At 45.2% G+C, this 19,408-nt stretch overlaps 1 protein-coding gene across 1 annotated transcript in view; it reads left to right on the top strand.

Annotated features, from left to right (window-relative positions):
• Positions 1 to 19,408, top strand: part of csmd2 (CUB and Sushi multiple domains 2) — a 117,952-nt gene that overhangs the window by 28,928 nt on the left and 69,616 nt on the right. The window contains exons 4-5 of the mRNA XM_019875580.1: positions 7,644 to 7,838; positions 10,863 to 11,070. Of these exons, the coding sequence (XP_019731139.1) occupies positions 7,644 to 7,838; positions 10,863 to 11,070 (403 nt within the window). The remainder of the gene's footprint in view (positions 1 to 7,643; positions 7,839 to 10,862; positions 11,071 to 19,408) is intronic.

The raw sequence follows: 19,408 nt of genomic DNA, 5'->3' as shown, positions 1-19,408 counted from the left end.
ATTATAAAGTATAGCATGGCTGATTAGTGTCGGTGGGCATTATCTATAATTCAGTTCAGTTACTTTTCTCCAAGCGAGTTTATCATTAGTACAGGCTGTACGACGACAGCTCATTGACCTTATTTGAGCATTCGTGCCACCAGATCATCAAATAAGCCAAAATGCTACCTGGTAAACTACACCCCCCCACCCCCCCTTCAAAAAAAAAATGTTGATAATGGCTGAGACCAGTGGAGAATCTCCCGTTACCATGACAACCTTCAGACTCCGCTTCCTTGTCATCTCCCACCTATTTCCAATCTATCTACTCATGTTTACTCAGTAGCTCAAGAGAAAAAGGAGAGCGGACAGAATTTTTTTGCGGTCTACTCGCTTTGTTATTTTCCCTTCTCGGTCCCCTCTCTCCGCCGATACCGGATTACTCTTTCCTGAACAGCTCTCCCCGAAGTAACGGGATGATGATCCAGTTGTGCGGCGCAGACTTTGTCTTTCGTCAGCTGCGCAGACAACGCGTCTCCCAACTGGGTCAGCCAAAGAGGAAATTGCATGAATAAACAAATGTTGCTGCCCGACGGAGGCACTCTACTGTATAATGAAGTAATTTCATGTTTTTACATGTTTTTGTTTTTTTTTTTTTTTTCTTCTGACTTATGGACCAGGAACATTGAAGCATCGCATGGTGCAAACGAGGCATGATTTGAATCGTGATGTTTCGTAGTGATATTCAGAGATTCATCGCAAAAGGTTCAGTCAGGGCCCAGCGGCCGTTTGCCCTTTTATTCTCCGTAACAAATGCACACGCGTGTTTGTTCCGAACTGTTGTTGTCATTCGAAGCAATACTTCCTGTGGAGGAGAGATAGTCTCAATTTATCCTGGCGGCTATTAACGCTCACTCGAATTTGTCACTTGCAGGCATTTATGCAAACATTCCGGGTCCGCATGGCGGATGAAGCCAAAAGTGAGTCCAAGAGATGGCGTACGTTTTGAAGCCGGCCGCTTCATCCTCTGACATGCTTCCGGTGTAATCAAGCGATGATGATGTGGCTTCAAACTGAAATGGTGTGGTGGAAAAGGATGCTTCAATATTTGAACCGGCGGTTTTTATTATTATCTTAATTTTAATTTATTTTTTTTCTAACTCTTTTTACGCTTCATTCTGGGCTTTTTGTTTGTTTTCCGGGTGGGTGGACAGGAAGCTCGAGACGAATTGTTGCCGAGGCTCAAGAGCACGCGTTCAAATAAAGTGACTGCTTGATGTCTTGGATTGAAAAACACAAAGGCACGTAGACAAAAAGGTCATCCATGTGAACCTGTGACTGGATGAGTTTGCCAGCGCCGGAGGGGCCGAATGCATGAAACCGCATCCACGTCAGGGATGTAAACTTGTTTGTACCTGTGACTTGATAGATTGAATAGGATTCAAGCTCACGGAGGAACTGTTCCAAACACCTCCTGTTTTATTCATACGATTCAAGGAAATGCGAGAGCGAGTGGCTGTGTGAGTTTCTGCTGAACACGTTGCCGGTTATTGCCGCTGCCGAGCGTTTGAGCTTGAAGTGTGTCATTGGCAACCGAGGAGATTGCGTTGGTCCAGCACGATGCATGCGTGGAAGCCGCGAGGTAAATCGGCTTTCCTTTCCAGACAATCGACCAAAGTGAGGTTTCCTTAATGCCAATCTTTATTTTCGCATCCCCTCTCCGTGCCACCTACTGTTCTCATAACGACTGCACTTTGAGAGCGCCGACCCTGCGTGCAGGTCGCGGTAGTGGCTGGGCCTCAACTGGTGTGCATAAAGCGTAATGGGAAGGAAGGGCGAATCGTAGTTAAAATAACGGAGGTGTGAAAGGCTTACCGAAAGGTAGACGAGGGTGACTCACACTTGCGAGCAAGAGCGAAGAGCAGGTTTGAAGCCCAGCGGCACAGTTCATGCATCATTATTCCTGCACAGTGCTCACCGTCCTCTGCAGCCAGTCGTGCATTTTTGTTAGTTTTTTTACTTGTTCATCTCTCTGCCACACACACACACACACACACACACATATATATATATATATATATATATATATATATATATATAAACATACTCGGTCTTGACACTTCCAAAAGTTTGCGCGTGCATTTATTTATCAGTTGTTTTCTTTGGCACCAGCGCACAGTCCAAAATCCGCAACTTTACCTGAGTGTGTAATTAGAAATCCCGCTTGACTTCTTGTAAATGTCAGCTTCCCAACCCTCAGGATTGTAGGCTTTGATGTAATTACAGTACCCCCACCGGGCCCCCCAACCTCTATTTCCCCCATCCATTCAACATCCTGCCATCGGCCACGATGATTTGAGAAACCGCCGCCTCTTTGGAATTGTTGTTTTGATGACTTATACAGTAGTTTGAAGGCTGACTTGCGTCTTTACAGTACGATGAAAAATGAGCAGTGGGCTGCGTGGGATAGCATGATGAAGTAGGCTCACTTTCCGATGGTTCAAACTTTTATGATGACAGAGGCTTATGGAAAATTCATGTTTAAAAAAAAAGATATATTTTGGGTACTGAAACTACAAACAGAAAACCAAAAAAAAAGCTCACCGTCCTCTGCAGCCAGTCGTGCATTTTTGTTAGTTTTTTTACTTGTTCATCTCTCACCCAAAATTGCTCAAAATGATCTCGTTACCTCACATAGCTGTTTCTTACCTCTGTTTTTGGGCGGGAACAAAAAAACAAAAAAATAAATCGCCTTTCACGACACTCAAGGACACTTTACATACAAAATGAATGAATTGTAACATGTTTTAAAAGTCACACTTTTCTTTTTCAGCCAGTCTCTTGACATGTAGTTTTATAATCCTTATTGTCAGGCAATATGGTGCTCATTTTCTTGTCAACAAATATCCTGTCTGTCCCGAAACCATTTCTTTGACTCTTTATGCTCACTCACGATGCCACTTTTTGTGTCGTCCTAAAAGTAATTTCATTCTTTCTCCTTCGGCCCCCCCCCCCTCCCCCGAGATTAGCCGCCTTTGCTCGTTAGTACACTAGCCCTTTTCTCCCACGTGTTTCTCTCTGCACAATCCCTGTTTTGTATGGATTAGTGGCTGTATTGTCTCCAGATTAGATTGTCATTGTTTCAGGCTGGGATGAGGCAGGAATTTCTCACCGAAGAGACATTCACCCACCAGTTTGTTGGGTTTATATTAGAAATGCCTCGGAGTCAGGGTGGCATTATAAAGCACTGCAAACCAAAGCCATTGTTGAATGAATACCTCACTGACAGTGTCAATCAACTGTCATGGTATGCTGACGGGCGTCTGCAAAACCCAGATTGACGATTTGGGTGATGAACCGGTGCGTCTTTGTCGTGCTCCATAGCAGTTATGCTGGCTTTGTTAAGAAAATGTCGGTATGTCCTATTCTTCGGTTTCCATAAAGCAAACATTGTTTTTTGCGTGCGTCCTTTTGGATACGGCGTCCCAAATAGCACGGACTGAAACATGGCGACAGAACAAATGATGACCTACGACAAGATCCGTCTGACCGTCACGTTTGGTTTGGTTCCCGATCGTGTAGCGGGTTGTCACTTCCTCACTTAGACCGATTGGAATGCAGACCCAGAAAGTATATTGGGAGACAGCAACGTCGGCGACTTTGGTAAACCCCCTGTTTATAATTATGCAGCTGCACAATAAATCCAATTAGGATTCCAGCCGTGTTATCTTTTGTGATTAAATACCCAGATGGTTATGAACAGGAACGGGTGCATTTTCACTCCAGCTATAATTGATATCAACCACCCCGAGCTCCTACTTGGCTGCGGTCTTTAATCATTTATCCCGCATACGAGCTCTTCTCTAATGTGTAGTCGTTCATCAGCAAAGAGTTATCGATCAAGCATCGCTCCGGTCCCTTCAAGACCTTATTGACTCCAGACTTGTTAGCCAGCTAAATATCAGAGGTCAGTCATAAGGTCAAGGGAATTTTCTTTGGGGCTTTTCACAACAGTTACAGGATACATATTCTGCCGATTGAAGTCCATAAGCGTGGCGTGCACCTAAAGAGATCTAAGTCAGCCCCCAGTGCAGAACGTGGACGCTGTGTATTCAAGTAGATGTGCACCGATGACTCTCCGAGGCTGTATCGTAGAGCTGGCACCACATTTCCGAGGAGGAAAAAAAAAAAAATGTAATGCCAGCAAATGACCCCTCTCGACAGCCGCAGCTTTATTTTTGGGACAGATTAAAATCATTACATGGTGCACATTAAGGAAGGCCAGAGCTGGTCAGATGCCATCGCTAAAAGGGAGGAAAGGCAATTGTACCCCGACGGTAATGCATTCGAAATGGAGAAAGCTCGAATACCACAAAGCACGAGTCACGTGTGCCTTTCTTCACTCTCTCCTTTTAACTGCAATATAATCATTGAGCATCATGCGTGACACCGTTGAACACACTGCAAATGAATTCAAGGTGGTTGGGAATAATATGGTTGCTATTGCCAGCTGCAGGAAGGTCGAAACCGAGCACCGCGGTTCTAATACATCGTCAGCCAATTGCTCGTCTTCTTGGCAGGTTATGAACTATGAATCATTCAGAACCAGTGGGGGCTGAAGAATTGTGGGAGAAAGGACTGTGCTCATCAGGAATTAGAAAAAAAAAATCTTGCAGTTCAAATGGTTTCCCCCATGTCGCCACTCTTGTATCTGACACCACACCCTAAATATGTGAAGTCGACGCATACACAAGGCGACTCGGTATTCTTTCAGCAAACCCGCGTACATAAAACAAATGTGAAATAAATCTCTTGACGGCTCATCTTGACTTTATACTCGGCATGGCACTCACATGTTCATAAAGGACAACACATTGCAGCCGTTATTACCGATTCGAGATCCAATATAAATGTAGCACAGCCACGCTTTCAAAACCTCCATAATTTGCCGTAACGCCCCCCCGACCCCGTCAGAACAAATGCCAGCACAAATCAACAAGATTTAAGCACACAGACCGGACCCAGAATTTCACTCTCCTAAGCTCCACCGGGGAGGGAAGCAAGAAGGTGGAGATTTTAGTGGGGTGGACAAGGTTGAGTGAAGGCATTGATGAGCCGTTCCAGCGTGCCTCTTCTACCTCGAGCCAGTGCTGCTTTTAACTTAATTAAGGAGACAGTTAATAAAATGTCCATTGACACTCCTGTTTTGGTCAATGTGACAAAGACAATCGGATCTTTCTGCATCACTGGAAGGGAGATGGCTTGCATTGCGTTGTTCCCTTGTCGCCCGAGAGAGATGAAACATACGAAAGGCTTTGAATCACGATTGCATTTGTGGAGTGCATTCCAACGTGGCCCGTTTTCGAGAGGTTCCAGGTTGACAGCATCCCGAGCAAAGCGGTGCATCTTCATTTGCCTCGGCACGTTCACGGTCTGGCACTTCCTGTTCGCATATTCCTCTCTGGTGTGCCGCGACTGTTTCCAAGGCAACCTGGCGAGCCGGGGAGAGAAGCCTGGCGGAGGGAGGGGCAAAGCGGGGCAAAATAAGGAAAACAAAGACAGACGTCATGCGGATTTCTTTTCAACACGTTCGTTATTATCCGTCAGTGTTTGCCTGCCTGCTTTATTTGAGTGCAGGTATAATTGATCGGACTGTCTAACAATGTGATGTGGTGCATTTCTTGGTCGCTACTTCCGATCATATTTTATTTTTTTTGGGAGCTCTAATCTGCAAAATCTTTTTTCTTATCTTTCTGCACAGCACAGATGAAGTCAATTTATATTGTTGAACAGCCGGCAAATAAGATGAGGTCTCCGTTTTTTGTTTTTTTTTTTAATACCTGAATCCATGCTACACAGATGGCGTGATGATTGTGGATTTGCTTGAGGCTCCCCTTGCTTCACTATTAGCCGTAGCATATTGCATTGGACATAATTTCCTTGTACAAATATCATCTCTGCGTAATCTTTACATCTCACCCGACACTGCGGTCCGCCGTTTTATTGAGTTTGGTGTCAGTACACGCAACCAGGATTCATACATAAAGCACACCGGATTGCAAGGCGCGCTCTTGATTTCTGAGACAATTTAAAGAATTCTAGGTGTGCCTTACAGTCCGAAATTACGGAAAAAAAACTGACGGTGTGTCAGTGTAATCCGTTACATGTTTAAAACATGTTTTACTCATGTAAAAGTTTTGCAGAGAACATTGAGTTGAAAGACATATTGCTATGACATAAACCGGAACGGAGAGAATGACACCATATAGGGTCGCCTTTCCCAGACGCCCAGAGAGACGCCATCATTCTTCTGAAGTCCAGAGGTCGTCCTTTGAGACCACTTTCATGCTCGTCGAGTCACCGGAAATAGGAAGGAAAAATGGCAAGGACAGGAGATAAAGAAGTGCGGAGGGTGTGATGGATGGCCCGCTTCTTTGGCGTGCGCACGGCTTTCGCGTGAGTCGACGCGTGTGTGTTCGTACAGGTTTGCGGGCACTCGATCACCTTTGCATGGCCGCTTGGTGCTCTGTGGACAGCGATGCGTTGATGGACGGCGGGCATCCTTTGCCGTCTCAGCAAGAGGAAGCGCGGCAAGCGTCTTGACCCCCCGCGACGAGCCACGTCACGGTTCTCCCATGCTGGTGAATTATTGTGCCGCCGTGATCGCCCAACCCTAAAGGAGGGAGGAGTTTTGGGACGGGGCTTTTCACGAAAGTTTACAGTCTCAAACTGTACGATGCTGGATCCTTTTGGATATATTCAAGCAAGATGCTGCTTATGTTGCTTGAAGTATGAAATGACATACAAAGTCGATCATTGAACAGTGGCCGAGGGTGTCTTGGTCTATCTCCTGTCTTTTGTTGAATGCACAAGTGGAGTGTTTCTTCGTCGGGGCAATTCCGGTGCCTGTAATGAGTTCTGGCCAATATTTGTGCAGTGTCTCTGACTGATTTCCCATTTTCTTTCAGCTACACATCCGCTCGCTTTCCATAAGGAGCTCTTCGGTTTTTGTGTCATCTGCGTCAGGATACAAGTGAATGCATTTGAAATGGAAGTGAAGCGAATATGGTGATGGAGAGACGCCAGTGAACAATGTAGCGGCATGAAAGCCATTCTGTCCTCCACCAAGTCCCCGCGGAGACACTGAGTTACATCCAAAGTCCAGCACATGCTCTGGCCAGCTCGCTGACGTCGTGTGGAACTGCACAGGACTTATAGCGGAAAGTCACAATGCATGCTTATGCGCGCAGTGATTTATCCACACACCCCAACGGCCTATTGTTCCTTTTGTTCAAGACTCGGCAAGCTAAGGCACTATCTTCCCACGAAAATAGCCTGTTTACCGTAGGCATCGCCATTTTGCTATTATTTACCCACAGAATGGTGCTTAGAAAGCTGCAGTCTGTTGTTGTTATTATTTTTATTTTTTTTTAAATACAACATCTGAAGCCAAAACAAGTCCAGGAAAACTTTCTACAACTGAATTTGTATGAAAGCGCATAAGGTCAAAAATGAGACGACTAGAGACGAATGAGAATAGAGGCAATCTGTCATTCATGAATGATGGAGTTAGGTTAATTTGTAATTTATGGTTTTTTTTTGTAGATCACGTATCTCACCATGTTTTCAGTGCTTCACTAAATCGGCTCTTCTGTCTCTCCCAGCTTTGCCCAGCTACACTTGCGGTAATCCTGGGCTGCTTCTCAACGGTCACCAGCAAGGGACCACGTTCAACATCGGAGACAAAATCCGCTACAGCTGCAACCCGGGTCATGTGTTGGAGGGCCACACAACCTTGTCTTGTCTTGCCACTTCAGCGGGGACCGCCGCATGGGATTTCCCCCTGCCCTACTGCAGAGGTACGTCACATGGCAGTCTTATATTTTACTCGAATTGCAGTATTGTCATTCATGAAAAACAGACATACGGGATTCTGATATGCCTGTGTTACAAAGTAAAATAAAATAAATGTAACTGCTCTCATGAACACAGTCGTACTTATTGCGGTTCTATTCTCCTCTTGAAAAAACATCCACCAGTTAGCTTTCAGCTTCGCTGCTGTGCATATACCGATGTCTTATTTAGCATGACAGCACCTCATATGTTAGCTACCAGCCAGGCGAACATGCCAGTTGCCCCCACCCCCACCCCCGCAGTCAGACGGTACCCCTGCAGCAAGCACCTGCCAGTTTAGACTGTGTGAGCCAAGCTGACAGTCATCCGTTTTCTTTTTTGACATCACTACAGGTGATTAAACCGTACTTCTTCGTGTGTAAGGCTGACATGCTGCACGTGTGCACGTTTCCATGTTATGTGCATTGGGCATGCACATTTGCTGCACCTCAATATGTGACTCGTGTCGCCTTGAGATGAGACCGTGAGCCATCTGCACCCAAGCCAGGAGTCAGGAAGTCCACACATGAGCGAGCACACATGGCAGTACGTGCAGCTACATGCCTGGACACCGCCAAATTAGCATGCATGTGTTTTAATGACCATTCGTCGTCATGAATTTAATTTACTTCAAAATGCATTCTTTTTTGTGTGTGTGTGTGTGTGTGTGTGTGTGTGTGTGTGTGTGTGTGTGTGTGTGTGTGTCTCTTCTTTATTATTCACCACCAGCCTGCCATTTAGAACCCAAATCTGCGATTTCATTTTCCTCAACAATGCTCACAGAGACTCCTCGGGCACTCAAGGATGTGATTCTGTCAGCTACTCAGCCAAAATTACATACAAGTTGTTGAGGCTGGCAATATCCCTGGTGATTAATTCCAGTTTCCCAGTAGCACATGAAATTCAACATGTACGCCTGCGGGCGTCTTCACAAACGCGGAAGAGAATTTTTAATGACACTCCAGTTACATGGAGTGGCTGCCCACTTATGTTGGTGCAGAACTCGCAATCTGCTCTTTGTGGCGGCTGCCAAATGCTTCTTGCCCAATTCGGACAGCTGACCTATAATTGAGGGTAAGCTATTGGTGGCATTGAATGACTCGCGTTTCGTAGCTTTGACTTGGTGTCCATTTGTCACATAACACTCATCACAGACTTTATGAGAGAGAGGTGGCTGTTCAATTTCAGGAGGTGTTAAATGACTGAAGTGTTAAAAATGCATTTACATTGGGGAATGCACTTTTGGTTACGTTCAGTCTGGCTGTTTCTACTACATTTTCGAGTGTGGACTCCAAAACTGACAGCAGTTTTTGTCTTCAAAAAATATGGTTTTGTAGCTTTAAGATACACATTTTCTTCAAAAAATACATAAAAGTTAAACAAATGCATATATATGTACATAAAAACTAAAATGGAACAGTTCCAAGCTTTGAAGAAAAAAACTGCATGAAATGAGTTACAACAGGATGCCCATGGTTACCAGGTGAAGAGAAAAGTCAGCACTGCTCTTGATCTTAATTCCGACTGTGCAAGCTTTCTCTTTGCAGATATTGATGGGACAGCCGAGCCTCGTTACAATGTTACAACCAGAGATATAACGAACCTGTACGCGACAACGGTAGTCCGTTGTCACCATTTCCACTAAAATGGCCGCCAACTCGGATGTGTGCCACAGTCCGAACCAGTGAAATCACTGCAGTGTAATGCCTCCACATCCTCGTGAGAAACCGTGAAATCTTTCCTGACTGCTTCAGAATACGCAACCATAGGAAGGAAGCATTCTGGCCTAGATAGTAGATCTTGGACTGTACAACGGTCCCCGGGTATCATGAGGCTCACGTGTCTCTTTTTAGTATCTCCACATTCCGCATGTGCTCGTGGCAGAACGAAGCAAAGAATACAGAGGTGAATTTTGGAGCCCGATACTGCCCTTCAAGTGTGGAGAAGCTAGCTTGTGCGGAATTTCAATGTGCGCTCTCTCTCTCTCTCTCTCTCTCTCTCTCTCTCATCCACTGTCACTCCCACTGCAACGATCAGCCATCACCCTTCCCACCATATCCTCCGTTCTTCATCCCCCAAGCATTCACTTCTCTCTCCGTCACCCGTCTTCTCCTTCTCGGTGCCCTTCTGCCTTGATTTCCCTCCTATTTTAAGTTCACACCTCACAGGTTTCCGCTTGTCTGTACACTCTCTTGCCCTCCCTCGAGGGAGTTGCCGTTGTGACAAGTAGGATGGATGACGGACAGACCGAGTTGGCCACCCAGGGACGAGTGCCACACTAGACTGTGACAAAGGCACACAATTTAAAGCAGTGGGGGAGTGTCATATTCGCAAGTACTACATTTTGTACCGTGCGCACCGTGTATCATTATTCTCACACGGAAATCGTTAAGTTCCGTGTTGCAGGAAGTGATGAACATATCAATAGCTAACCAGGAGACTAATCCGCGCATTCTTTAGTATCCGATCGTCTCTTTAAAGTAGACTCACAGTGACGAGAGAGATTTTGATGAACATAAATATGAATTAATCAGGGTGTAATTATGCCTCCCCATGTTGCATCACGTTGCACCAAGCACTCAAGCCCCACTTGCACGTTTTCAAATCAATTTACTCTTCTCTGGCCTACATCATTGAGGTTGAAGGAGCAACATGCGCACGGTGCGTCTTTGTCTTCCATTCGGATCCTTTCCCAGCAGGCAAGGGGGAAAACAAATATCAAGGAAGATCTTGAACCGCAATGCTGAGCTCGTCTCATCTGAGATTGTGTGTACAATTCCTGACTTGAGAAGTATTTTCTTTTTTTTAAAATGCAAAAAAAAAAAAAAAAAAAAAAATCACAACGATCATGGAGGCATTTTACTTATAAAGACCAATTGCTTTTTAGGTCAGTTGTTTGTTTTCAATGTATCCAACAGTCAATTTATTTATATTGACCAAATTAAAGCTTATTTCGGAAACAATTGTTCCTCTCCTGCACCCCCCTGCAGCGGACGACGGGTGTGGCGGGACACTTCGAGGCCAGAGCGGAGTCATCACCACTCCCAATTACCCTGCTGAGTACAACAATAATGCTGACTGCACGTGGACCGTCCTGGCCGAGCCAGGAGACACCATCGCCCTGGTCTTCTCCGACTTTCATCTGGAGGATGACTACGACGTGCTGGAGGTCAGCGGCACCGAGGGCTCGTCGCAGTGGTGAGTCGTCAGCGTTTTGTACAAAGCTCCTGAGCCGCGGGATGCCTTGCGATTTTCAAGTAGGCGGGGCTGAAATGCTGTCCATTGAGTGGAATGGAGCCATTTGTTGCCAATAATCCATGACGTGGGCGATGCTGTAAATGATCAGCAACAACAACAAAAAACAAAAAACACATTGCAGATGGCATTCTCAGTTTTGCCCCCTGAGCATGTTACATGTGACTTCATATTTTAAAATCTATGTCTCACTCTCACACACACACACACACACACACACACACACGCACGCACACGGTTATCCTTTCAATTAGTCAGTCTCCAACTCACATGCTCAGCTCTCACGACGAAGGACATCATGATGTCAGCGTAGTCCTCTCGCCATCTGTGGCAGCTCCCGCTTGCGATGACAACTCTGTCAGCGCAGGAAGTCCTGAGTGAGCCCGACACACAAACATAAGCATGCGGACGGACCGGAGAGTTTCGTATGGATGCGCCCAGAAATCCATGCACGGCGTACAGTATATTTTCACGGGACTCGGCAGGATCCAACAAAAGGGGACCGCTCCATTTGAAAGACACTTTGAACGTCGCCCTGTAAATAGCAAATCAAGGGCTCGTTTCTGAAGTCGAGACTCCACGTCTTACAAAACGACGTGGCCGAGAAATACGACGACATGCCGGCGCGATTTCTCGTGATGATGCGAATAGAACAACGTATGCGCGGCTGAGGTCGGAAATGCTTAAAAGGGAGGTTCAAGTACAGAAGAAAATGAGTACGTGGCGCAAAGGTGCTTCGCGCAAGAAGTTCATTCAACTCTGTCAAATGTGATCAAACACTCAACGCAGCGCCGCGTTGATCTGACAGACTGTACAGCGTTTGATGTCTTCAAATCTACTTCTGCTGCTCACAACAATAGAACAAGGGGATTCGTTACAGCCCATTAGGGCGGTCTTGTTTGACATTTCACAATCACGTCATCTTTGTGTAGAACACACAGGGAATTTGTCTCCGGTAGTATAGGCTACACTATTATTACGATAACAAGCAACTACGATCAACAATGTCGTGACATCCAAATATCGAAAGAGGTTCCGATATGTCAGGGTACCATTGTGGACTAATAGCACCCCGTGCGACAATGTGCAGAGTCATCGAGCAGAGATCAAGTGATCAGCGGTGCGATGCAATACGATGACGGTTGTGCGGTTGGTGCGGATAATCGTTGCGCCATTTTTTTAAGTGACCAGCAGCAGTAATTGGAGTACCACTTTGGGTGTGCAATTATCAAGAAAGTCCTTGAATGCATTTCAATAAGTATTGGCGCAGCAGAGGGCGAATACTTTGTCGACAGATGTCACTAAACGGAGGCTTCTCTGTGGTCGTGAATTGGGCCGTGCGCTCTCCGGGTTAACGTTTGTTACGCTGTGACCTGTTTCTCATAACGCCGACTGGCAGGATTGGGAGCACTTTGCTTCAGAGCTTTGCCGGTAATTCACTGCAGCGTCACAAGTCCGGTCACGTCTTCTCGGGCTCGACCGTGGCATTACGCCCACTCCTGCGACCCGCTTTGCTACGTGCGAGTTGTAAAACATGTGAGCAGATCGTTTTGTCTGATTGTCTAATGAAAGTCGATACACTTTCATTCCATAGTCTATAGTCATTTACGCTAAGTGACGCTCTCATAAATGCAAACAAACCATTCAAGAAAGGGAACTAATAGTGAGAATGTTTTGCTGACTGCATTCATTTTTCTATTTCTAGCCATCATGGGTGTGATATCCTGCTCTTTGAACATGTATTTTTTGTATGTATCAAAAAAATGAAATCTATTTTATGGACCAAATCATCCACGGTGTCAGGTTCCCCGGCTGCATGCTTCCAACTGCGTTTCTTTCAACAGGGAAACGCGACATAAAGATTTTTTAAAAAGGTAAAACGTTGATCTGCGATTGGCAACCGGTTCAGGGTGTCCCCCGCCTACCGCCCCAAGACAGCTGGGATCGGCTCCAGCACGCCTGCGACCCTCGTGAGGATAAGCCGATTAAAATGGATGGATGGATAAAAAGTTGATGTGACAGATAATGTCGCGGAATGTCAAGGATCGTTGCGTCAAACCACCTCCAGATTGTGCCGCGTTAGAGCCACACACGAGCTGTCAAAGATCTCATCTCGCCGCATCCGAATCCCTTTCTGTTCCACGTTATCATACAATTATCTTTTTCCTCGTCTACCTCAACTGACTTACGTACTCGCTGAATAGATGACTTTAGACCTTGCGCAGGTGTTTGAAAGTCAAATGTTTCATCCACTGCCAACGTTGATCCAATAACCTTCAAAGTAGACGCATGTGGACCGATACGGTTGAGCTTCGATTTAATCGGTCTAATATTCATCGTAAATACAAAACCTTGGTTTCACTTTTTTTGGAATGATTTTGCTGCTGTTCGACTTAAGCCGATCGGTCTGCCTTGGAGCCACGGATCGATAACTGCCGTCACCGGTCTGCCAACCAATGCCCCTCCGAGCTTTTGTGTCTGAGTAAAGATTTATAAGCAGCAGCTCTTGCTTGAAGACTCAATCTGCAACGTGTCATCAATCAACAATGTTATCTCCAAAACCTTGTGCCTTGTTGCAGATTGGCTCATCTTAGACCTCCAACACTTTAATCCATCCTCCCTGTGCCTCATTGCTCATACTAAAACCTGCAAGGTGATGTACCGAAGCGAAGCGTTGGCTCGAGATCAAGGTTAGCAACATGAGTCAAAGGCCTCCTGTGCATTCCATCAACTTTACAAAGTTGCTTCGCCTTGTTTCTCGAGGCGAGGCCGTTTAGGCCACAGCGGATGGTTCGGCGTTGAATTCCCGATTAGCATCTCTCATTAATTACCGTTGATCATTTGTGTTTTGTTAAGAAACAGCAGCAGCGGCAGTTTACTCGACCATGTTTAGTCTAACGGGCAAACGACCTCCCCGGAGGGATGCCGCTTGGATCGCAATGTGCCTGTGTAAGCGTGTCTAGCCATGTGTTACCGCACACCTTATTCCCGCGAGAGCAACAGAACGCGCAGAGGTTAAAGGCAATGGGCCACGTCGCTGCACCCTGACCGGGCGTCTCTTTAGTTGTGTTTACACGGCACCACTGGGATCTGATCTGTCATGTTTAACAGTCCCTTGGATGCACTATGATCTTTCGAGCTGTCCTCACAAATATATTTGCAGTAAACGCATAATGATGCCTCGGAAATGACCGGTTTGGACGTTTTCTTTGGATTTGTGTGCGCCAATTGAAGATAATCTCATGAATGGCATTGGAAATGAAATGGAATGTGACCGGTGGTGTCCCACAGGGGTCACTGCAGGGCCCTAATCCTTTCATGTTATACATAAATGTGGCACTGAAAGTCATGGTTTTTGTGGCTGACACAAATATCTTGTGTACTTTATATGCAGCCGTGGTAGTTTTAAAGTGCTCTAGAAGTACAGTTGAGTTGAGAGGTGAGGAAATTCCCCACTGGTCTTTCAGAGCAGACCAATATGCGTTGAAATAAATGTTACCATGGTTTGGTGTCACCATGCTGCAGGAACAAAAGAACATCATCTTGCCACTTGCCACCCACTAGAGAGCACAAAGATGTCACTGTCTGATCCGGGTCACTGCTCAGCCACAACAAAATCTACAAAAAGGTTTTAGCCTCCTCTTTTCACGGTACAATCCAAAAACACACACTGTAACTTTCAGCACAAAGCCATGTACAACACATGTAGAGACGATAACGTTTGTTCTCGGTTAAACTTTAACAGTAAAGGAGATTGAGCCGATCAATCTTGGACTGGTTTAACCTTATTGATGACACACTCTTGAGTGGACACAGAAAATGAGTCATGTCTTTTGCATCGACATGACTCACACTGAATGAATCCTCCTACTCAACCGCACTCCTGTTATGATTTATTCAATAACACCAAAGGATGTCCTTTGCTGCTTACTTTAAAAAAAAAATCAAATAAAATTCCATGTGAATATTTTTCGGATCCACAAAACCGGATGCAAGTTGACTGTCCTCTGCGAAATCTTCCCACTCATCACTTTTTTTTTTTTTTTGGTCTTTTCTCATTTGAGGTGACATTCAGGGCAACCTGAATATATTTACAGAGGAACCTTTATGAACTCGGGTGAACGTGCCCTGACCAGCAATTACCGGGGCTGCACGGCAGCGTGCCTTCCATAAAAAAAACTCTTTTCAACTGCATCAATAAAATGCGGGAAGCCCAAGGGTGACAGCCAGCCCTCAATGCAAAAGCTCGCACTCTTGGGCTTCAAGATGATTTAAAATCAGTCTTGTTTGGACAGTGGGGAAACGTTCTCGTCGATCAATGTGGCAGATATATGCACTCAGCATAAAGCAGGTAAAAATGGTGACGTTAGAGTGAAGCACGGTTGGAATACGGCATCGCTTGGGCCAAAGTCCAAATCTCTGCCTGGTCAAATGTTTCAATCATTATTACTGTGGCGTCTACATTCACATACTGTATCAACCCAAACGTGCTTCATGTCTAGTTTTAGATTAGATTAGATATCCTTTACATTGCACCATTCCACACTTGTCCACCCTGAGCCTCTGCGCCTTGGCAAAATGCGGTTGCGGTGATGGAAAAAAGTCTGGGACACACACACGGGCAGAATTATTGCTGGCTCGCTCTTATCTTTTTTTGTACATCGGTGTTGCTAATGTCATGGCATTATTAGGTTTGACTATCCCGCTTCCAGACTGTGATAGCGGCGGATTATGGAAGGTGCTGCGCCCAGCGAACTGGGGAAAAGCTGTGTGATTTGTCACGGCGTGGTTAATTAGCGCACTGTTTGCACGGACGATACGGATCCAGCTTTGGGCTCATCCTTTTGTCACAAGGCCAGTGCTGGATGTGCACCGCAGAAGGGCATGTCCAAGCATGTAGCTGTGCATGTGAAGTGGTGATTAGCGTTTATTTGGGTGATTGTTAATTTTTTTTTTCCTCGAGTAGTGCGGGTAGTTAGGTTGTATGTACAGGGTCAATATGATCGGTTTGATCAGTAGTTGTATGTTTGTGTTGACCCTTGAACGTGTAAGTGCTACGGGTATTTTTGACTTTTATACAGAGGGCCAACATTTTTTTTTTTAACAACCTCAGTGCGCCATAAATAGCAGCAGCAGTAAGTAAGGCATATAAAAGCACTGTAAGATTGTTCTTCCTTTTCTTTTTTTCTTTTTCCTTGATCTGGAAGCCCTGGAATAGGCATGAAGAGGATGACTTTCACTGTACCAAAGCTAATACCTTTAGTGCATGGATGTCATCCTTCCTTTTTTTTTGCCTACAATCTGCTGACATCGTCTTTCATTTTGGACTTTTGCTTGTTTTTTTTTTTTTTTTTATGGCAACATTCATCAATATTATGGTTGGATCCTAATAAAGGCAGTCACATCTAGTCAGCTTCACGCTGCAACTTTTCAAATATTTGCCTCACTACTAATCAGAGGCAATATCAAAAAGACGAACCAAAATAGCAGTAGAGATGCTATTTTAAATTTCCATTTAATGAGGAAGCAAATGAATGGCCATCATGGATTAAGATTGCAGCAAGGTCAAGTCGTGTTTGTGCGGCATAAGTCTCATTAGCATGCTTCCACAGACTGTCAAACGTGATTGATTCCCACTCCCCGCCTTCCTTTCATGACACCAATTGAGGATTTGGTTTACGGGAATTTCACTGAAGCTTGGTTTAGCAAAACGCTCCTTTAACCATCATGCTACAGGTAGTTAGTCCCAGAGTACATTGGTAAAGTGTACAACATGCTTATTCAAGCAAGGGTCTATTAATTTTTGACATTTTAACAATACACTTGTGGGCTATACACGGTAGCGTTCATTCGGCTACTAAACGTCCCAAGCAAAAAATGTCCCTGGTAAAAACGGAATGAGATTGCTTTCATAAAACATACAAAGCTCACGCTAATTGAGTGCAGTGGGATTATTGGCTGTGATTGAGTTTTCCTTTCAAGGAACAAGGAGAGGAAATCGTACATGGGCTCTTCGATGAAAACTGTACTCGCACGGCAATCTGCTTTGTGTTATTACAACATACTAACGATTGGGCGAGAACATTTTCACCAGTTTGCTGCTCTGTTGATTGTGTTACTTGTGTTGATGCAGAAATCAGCGTGCTTTTTTAACGGGACTGTCGTCGTCAAATCTAGTCGTAAATGATTCAAAAGCAACAAATTCATAATGCCACCGCTTGATATTTTCGACCATCGTGTGTCAGTTCTCGTGCAAGCTCGTGGCCAAGAACGCACTTAACAACGGTCAGGCCCGCTGTTATCCGTTCCACATGCTGTGCCTCAAAACGCTCCACTTGTACGGGATTTGAAAGCGCGCGAGACTATTTCTGCTCTCACGGTTGCATCGTAATTCTTCATTTGTTTTTGTTTGCTTGACTTCACTTCTGTGCCGCATCAGGAAAACAAACTCGGAAAATAAACTCGGATGTGCTCGAGTCCTGTCTCAGCACGGTCATATTTAACAGAGCTTGGTTTGTTGTGCGATAATTCCATTTTGAGGCAGTACACTCGTGCACACTAAGAATTCATCTCGTAGGTTGAGTAGATATTCGACACTTTTCATTTTACCACTCCGAGAGTTTTTTTTTTATATACCGGTCATGTATTTTCTCTGATTGGTGACTTTCTCCGTCCCGTTGGGTAGAAAAATGAGAAATAAATGCTAATGCAATGCTGGTGATAAAGGGATAAAAATACACAACCTTCAAAGCCCGACATAATTCCGCGTTATCTCTGTCAAATAATTTTTGGTCCGAGTGATTTGAAGGTTAATGGAAGAAAAAGTGGGGTCTTTTCGGCAAGGATGAAAGTTCCCACACTGTCATGAACAAAGAAAAATGGGCCAGTTTCACTTCAAGGTTGAATTCTACTTGGCCTGTTTGAGGTTTTGTGCAACATGGACAAAGTTTGAGCCGCGTTTTTAACATATTGAGGGCAAATATTGACGGACTACATTTTGGTATGCTTAAGCTTAATATTGACAGTACTTAAAAGGATCAGCGTTTGTATTTTGGTCACGTGAATCGAGGCCCGTGTTCATCACAATTTTCACCGTGAGCAATAAAACAAATCAGATCACAATGCAAATGTCACGGCATAACACAGAAAGGGAGCCTGGGTCAGATCAATTATCGGGGGGGAATTTTGGAGAGCAATGGCCAGAAGTCAGTCTCATTAAAACTAACTGCGAGAGTCAGACAAAGGGCTCGTGTGCACAACACAGCTGAAGGTTTGTCCGTCTTTTGCGCGCTACATGCTTTTCCGCGAATGCTTTCAAGATGAAAGTAAATGCAAGAACAATAGCAAGGCTTTGTCCGCGACCTCCACACCAATTAAATTGCAACAGCACGGCGCTCCCACGGAAGTGGGTGGACCGCAGTGGATCACGCAGAGGGGGAGGTGTTCAAATTGGATGCTGCGATGACCCATGGCGGTTGTTGATCCCCCCCGGGCTGCTTCAGTTGCCACGGAGTGCCTCCTCATCTTTGGCGTCACAGCGCTCTGTGACGTAAGTCTTCCGTTGGCGCCCTCTGCGTAGCAAGAGGCCTCTTGTCACATCCCTCCTGAAACGTTCAGTGAAATCGGTGGGAGCGAAATGGCATGGAATGGCCTGTCTTGAGAAAGTAAAGTCAAAGATTAACTGAACTGGTCGCCGGTCAGTCACAGATTCCACCCTGTCTGCACGCAAGTCAGGTACCGCGACACCGTCAGCGACTCTTTAACTTTTTCAAATGAATCACGTATTGCCTTAACATTTACCGATCATCATCAAGAACAAGATTTACGACAACAAACACTGATCACATTTGAAGATGAATAAAAGGTCTGACACCATTTTATTCCAAATAAAAATCTAACTTTGATTCCATCTATAAATTTAGAAAATGCTGCTCCGGACTGTAAAACACTCAAATGAATGATCAGGGTAGCAAAATGCTATATTTCTCTTTTAATGGGGGGAAAAAAAATGTTAGATCCTGCTCATAATGTGAGGCAGTTGCAGATGCACACGACTTCTAACTTCGGTGCAGCATCTTCTGCGATGAGGACTTTGTATCGGTCTGTCAAGGTGAAAAAGGAGCTGAGCCAAAAGATTCCGATTTCCTGGTCAATCTCCGTTGCTACCCTCACCAACGGTCACGAGCTGTGGGTCGAGTTTGGGCTACCCTGCTGAAGCTGTTGCCGCTGCGACCCGACCCCGGACAAGCGGTAGAGAACGGATCGATGTCAGCTTGACAAG

The sequence above is a fragment of the Hippocampus comes genome, unplaced genomic scaffold (assembly GCF_001891065.2).
Source record: "Hippocampus comes isolate QL1 unplaced genomic scaffold, H_comes_QL1_v1.1 scaffold12, whole genome shotgun sequence".
Taxonomy (NCBI): domain Eukaryota; kingdom Metazoa; phylum Chordata; class Actinopteri; order Syngnathiformes; family Syngnathidae; genus Hippocampus; species Hippocampus comes.
The sequence above is the reverse complement of the archived record's forward strand: the minus strand, read 5'-3'. Positions and strand labels throughout refer to the sequence as shown.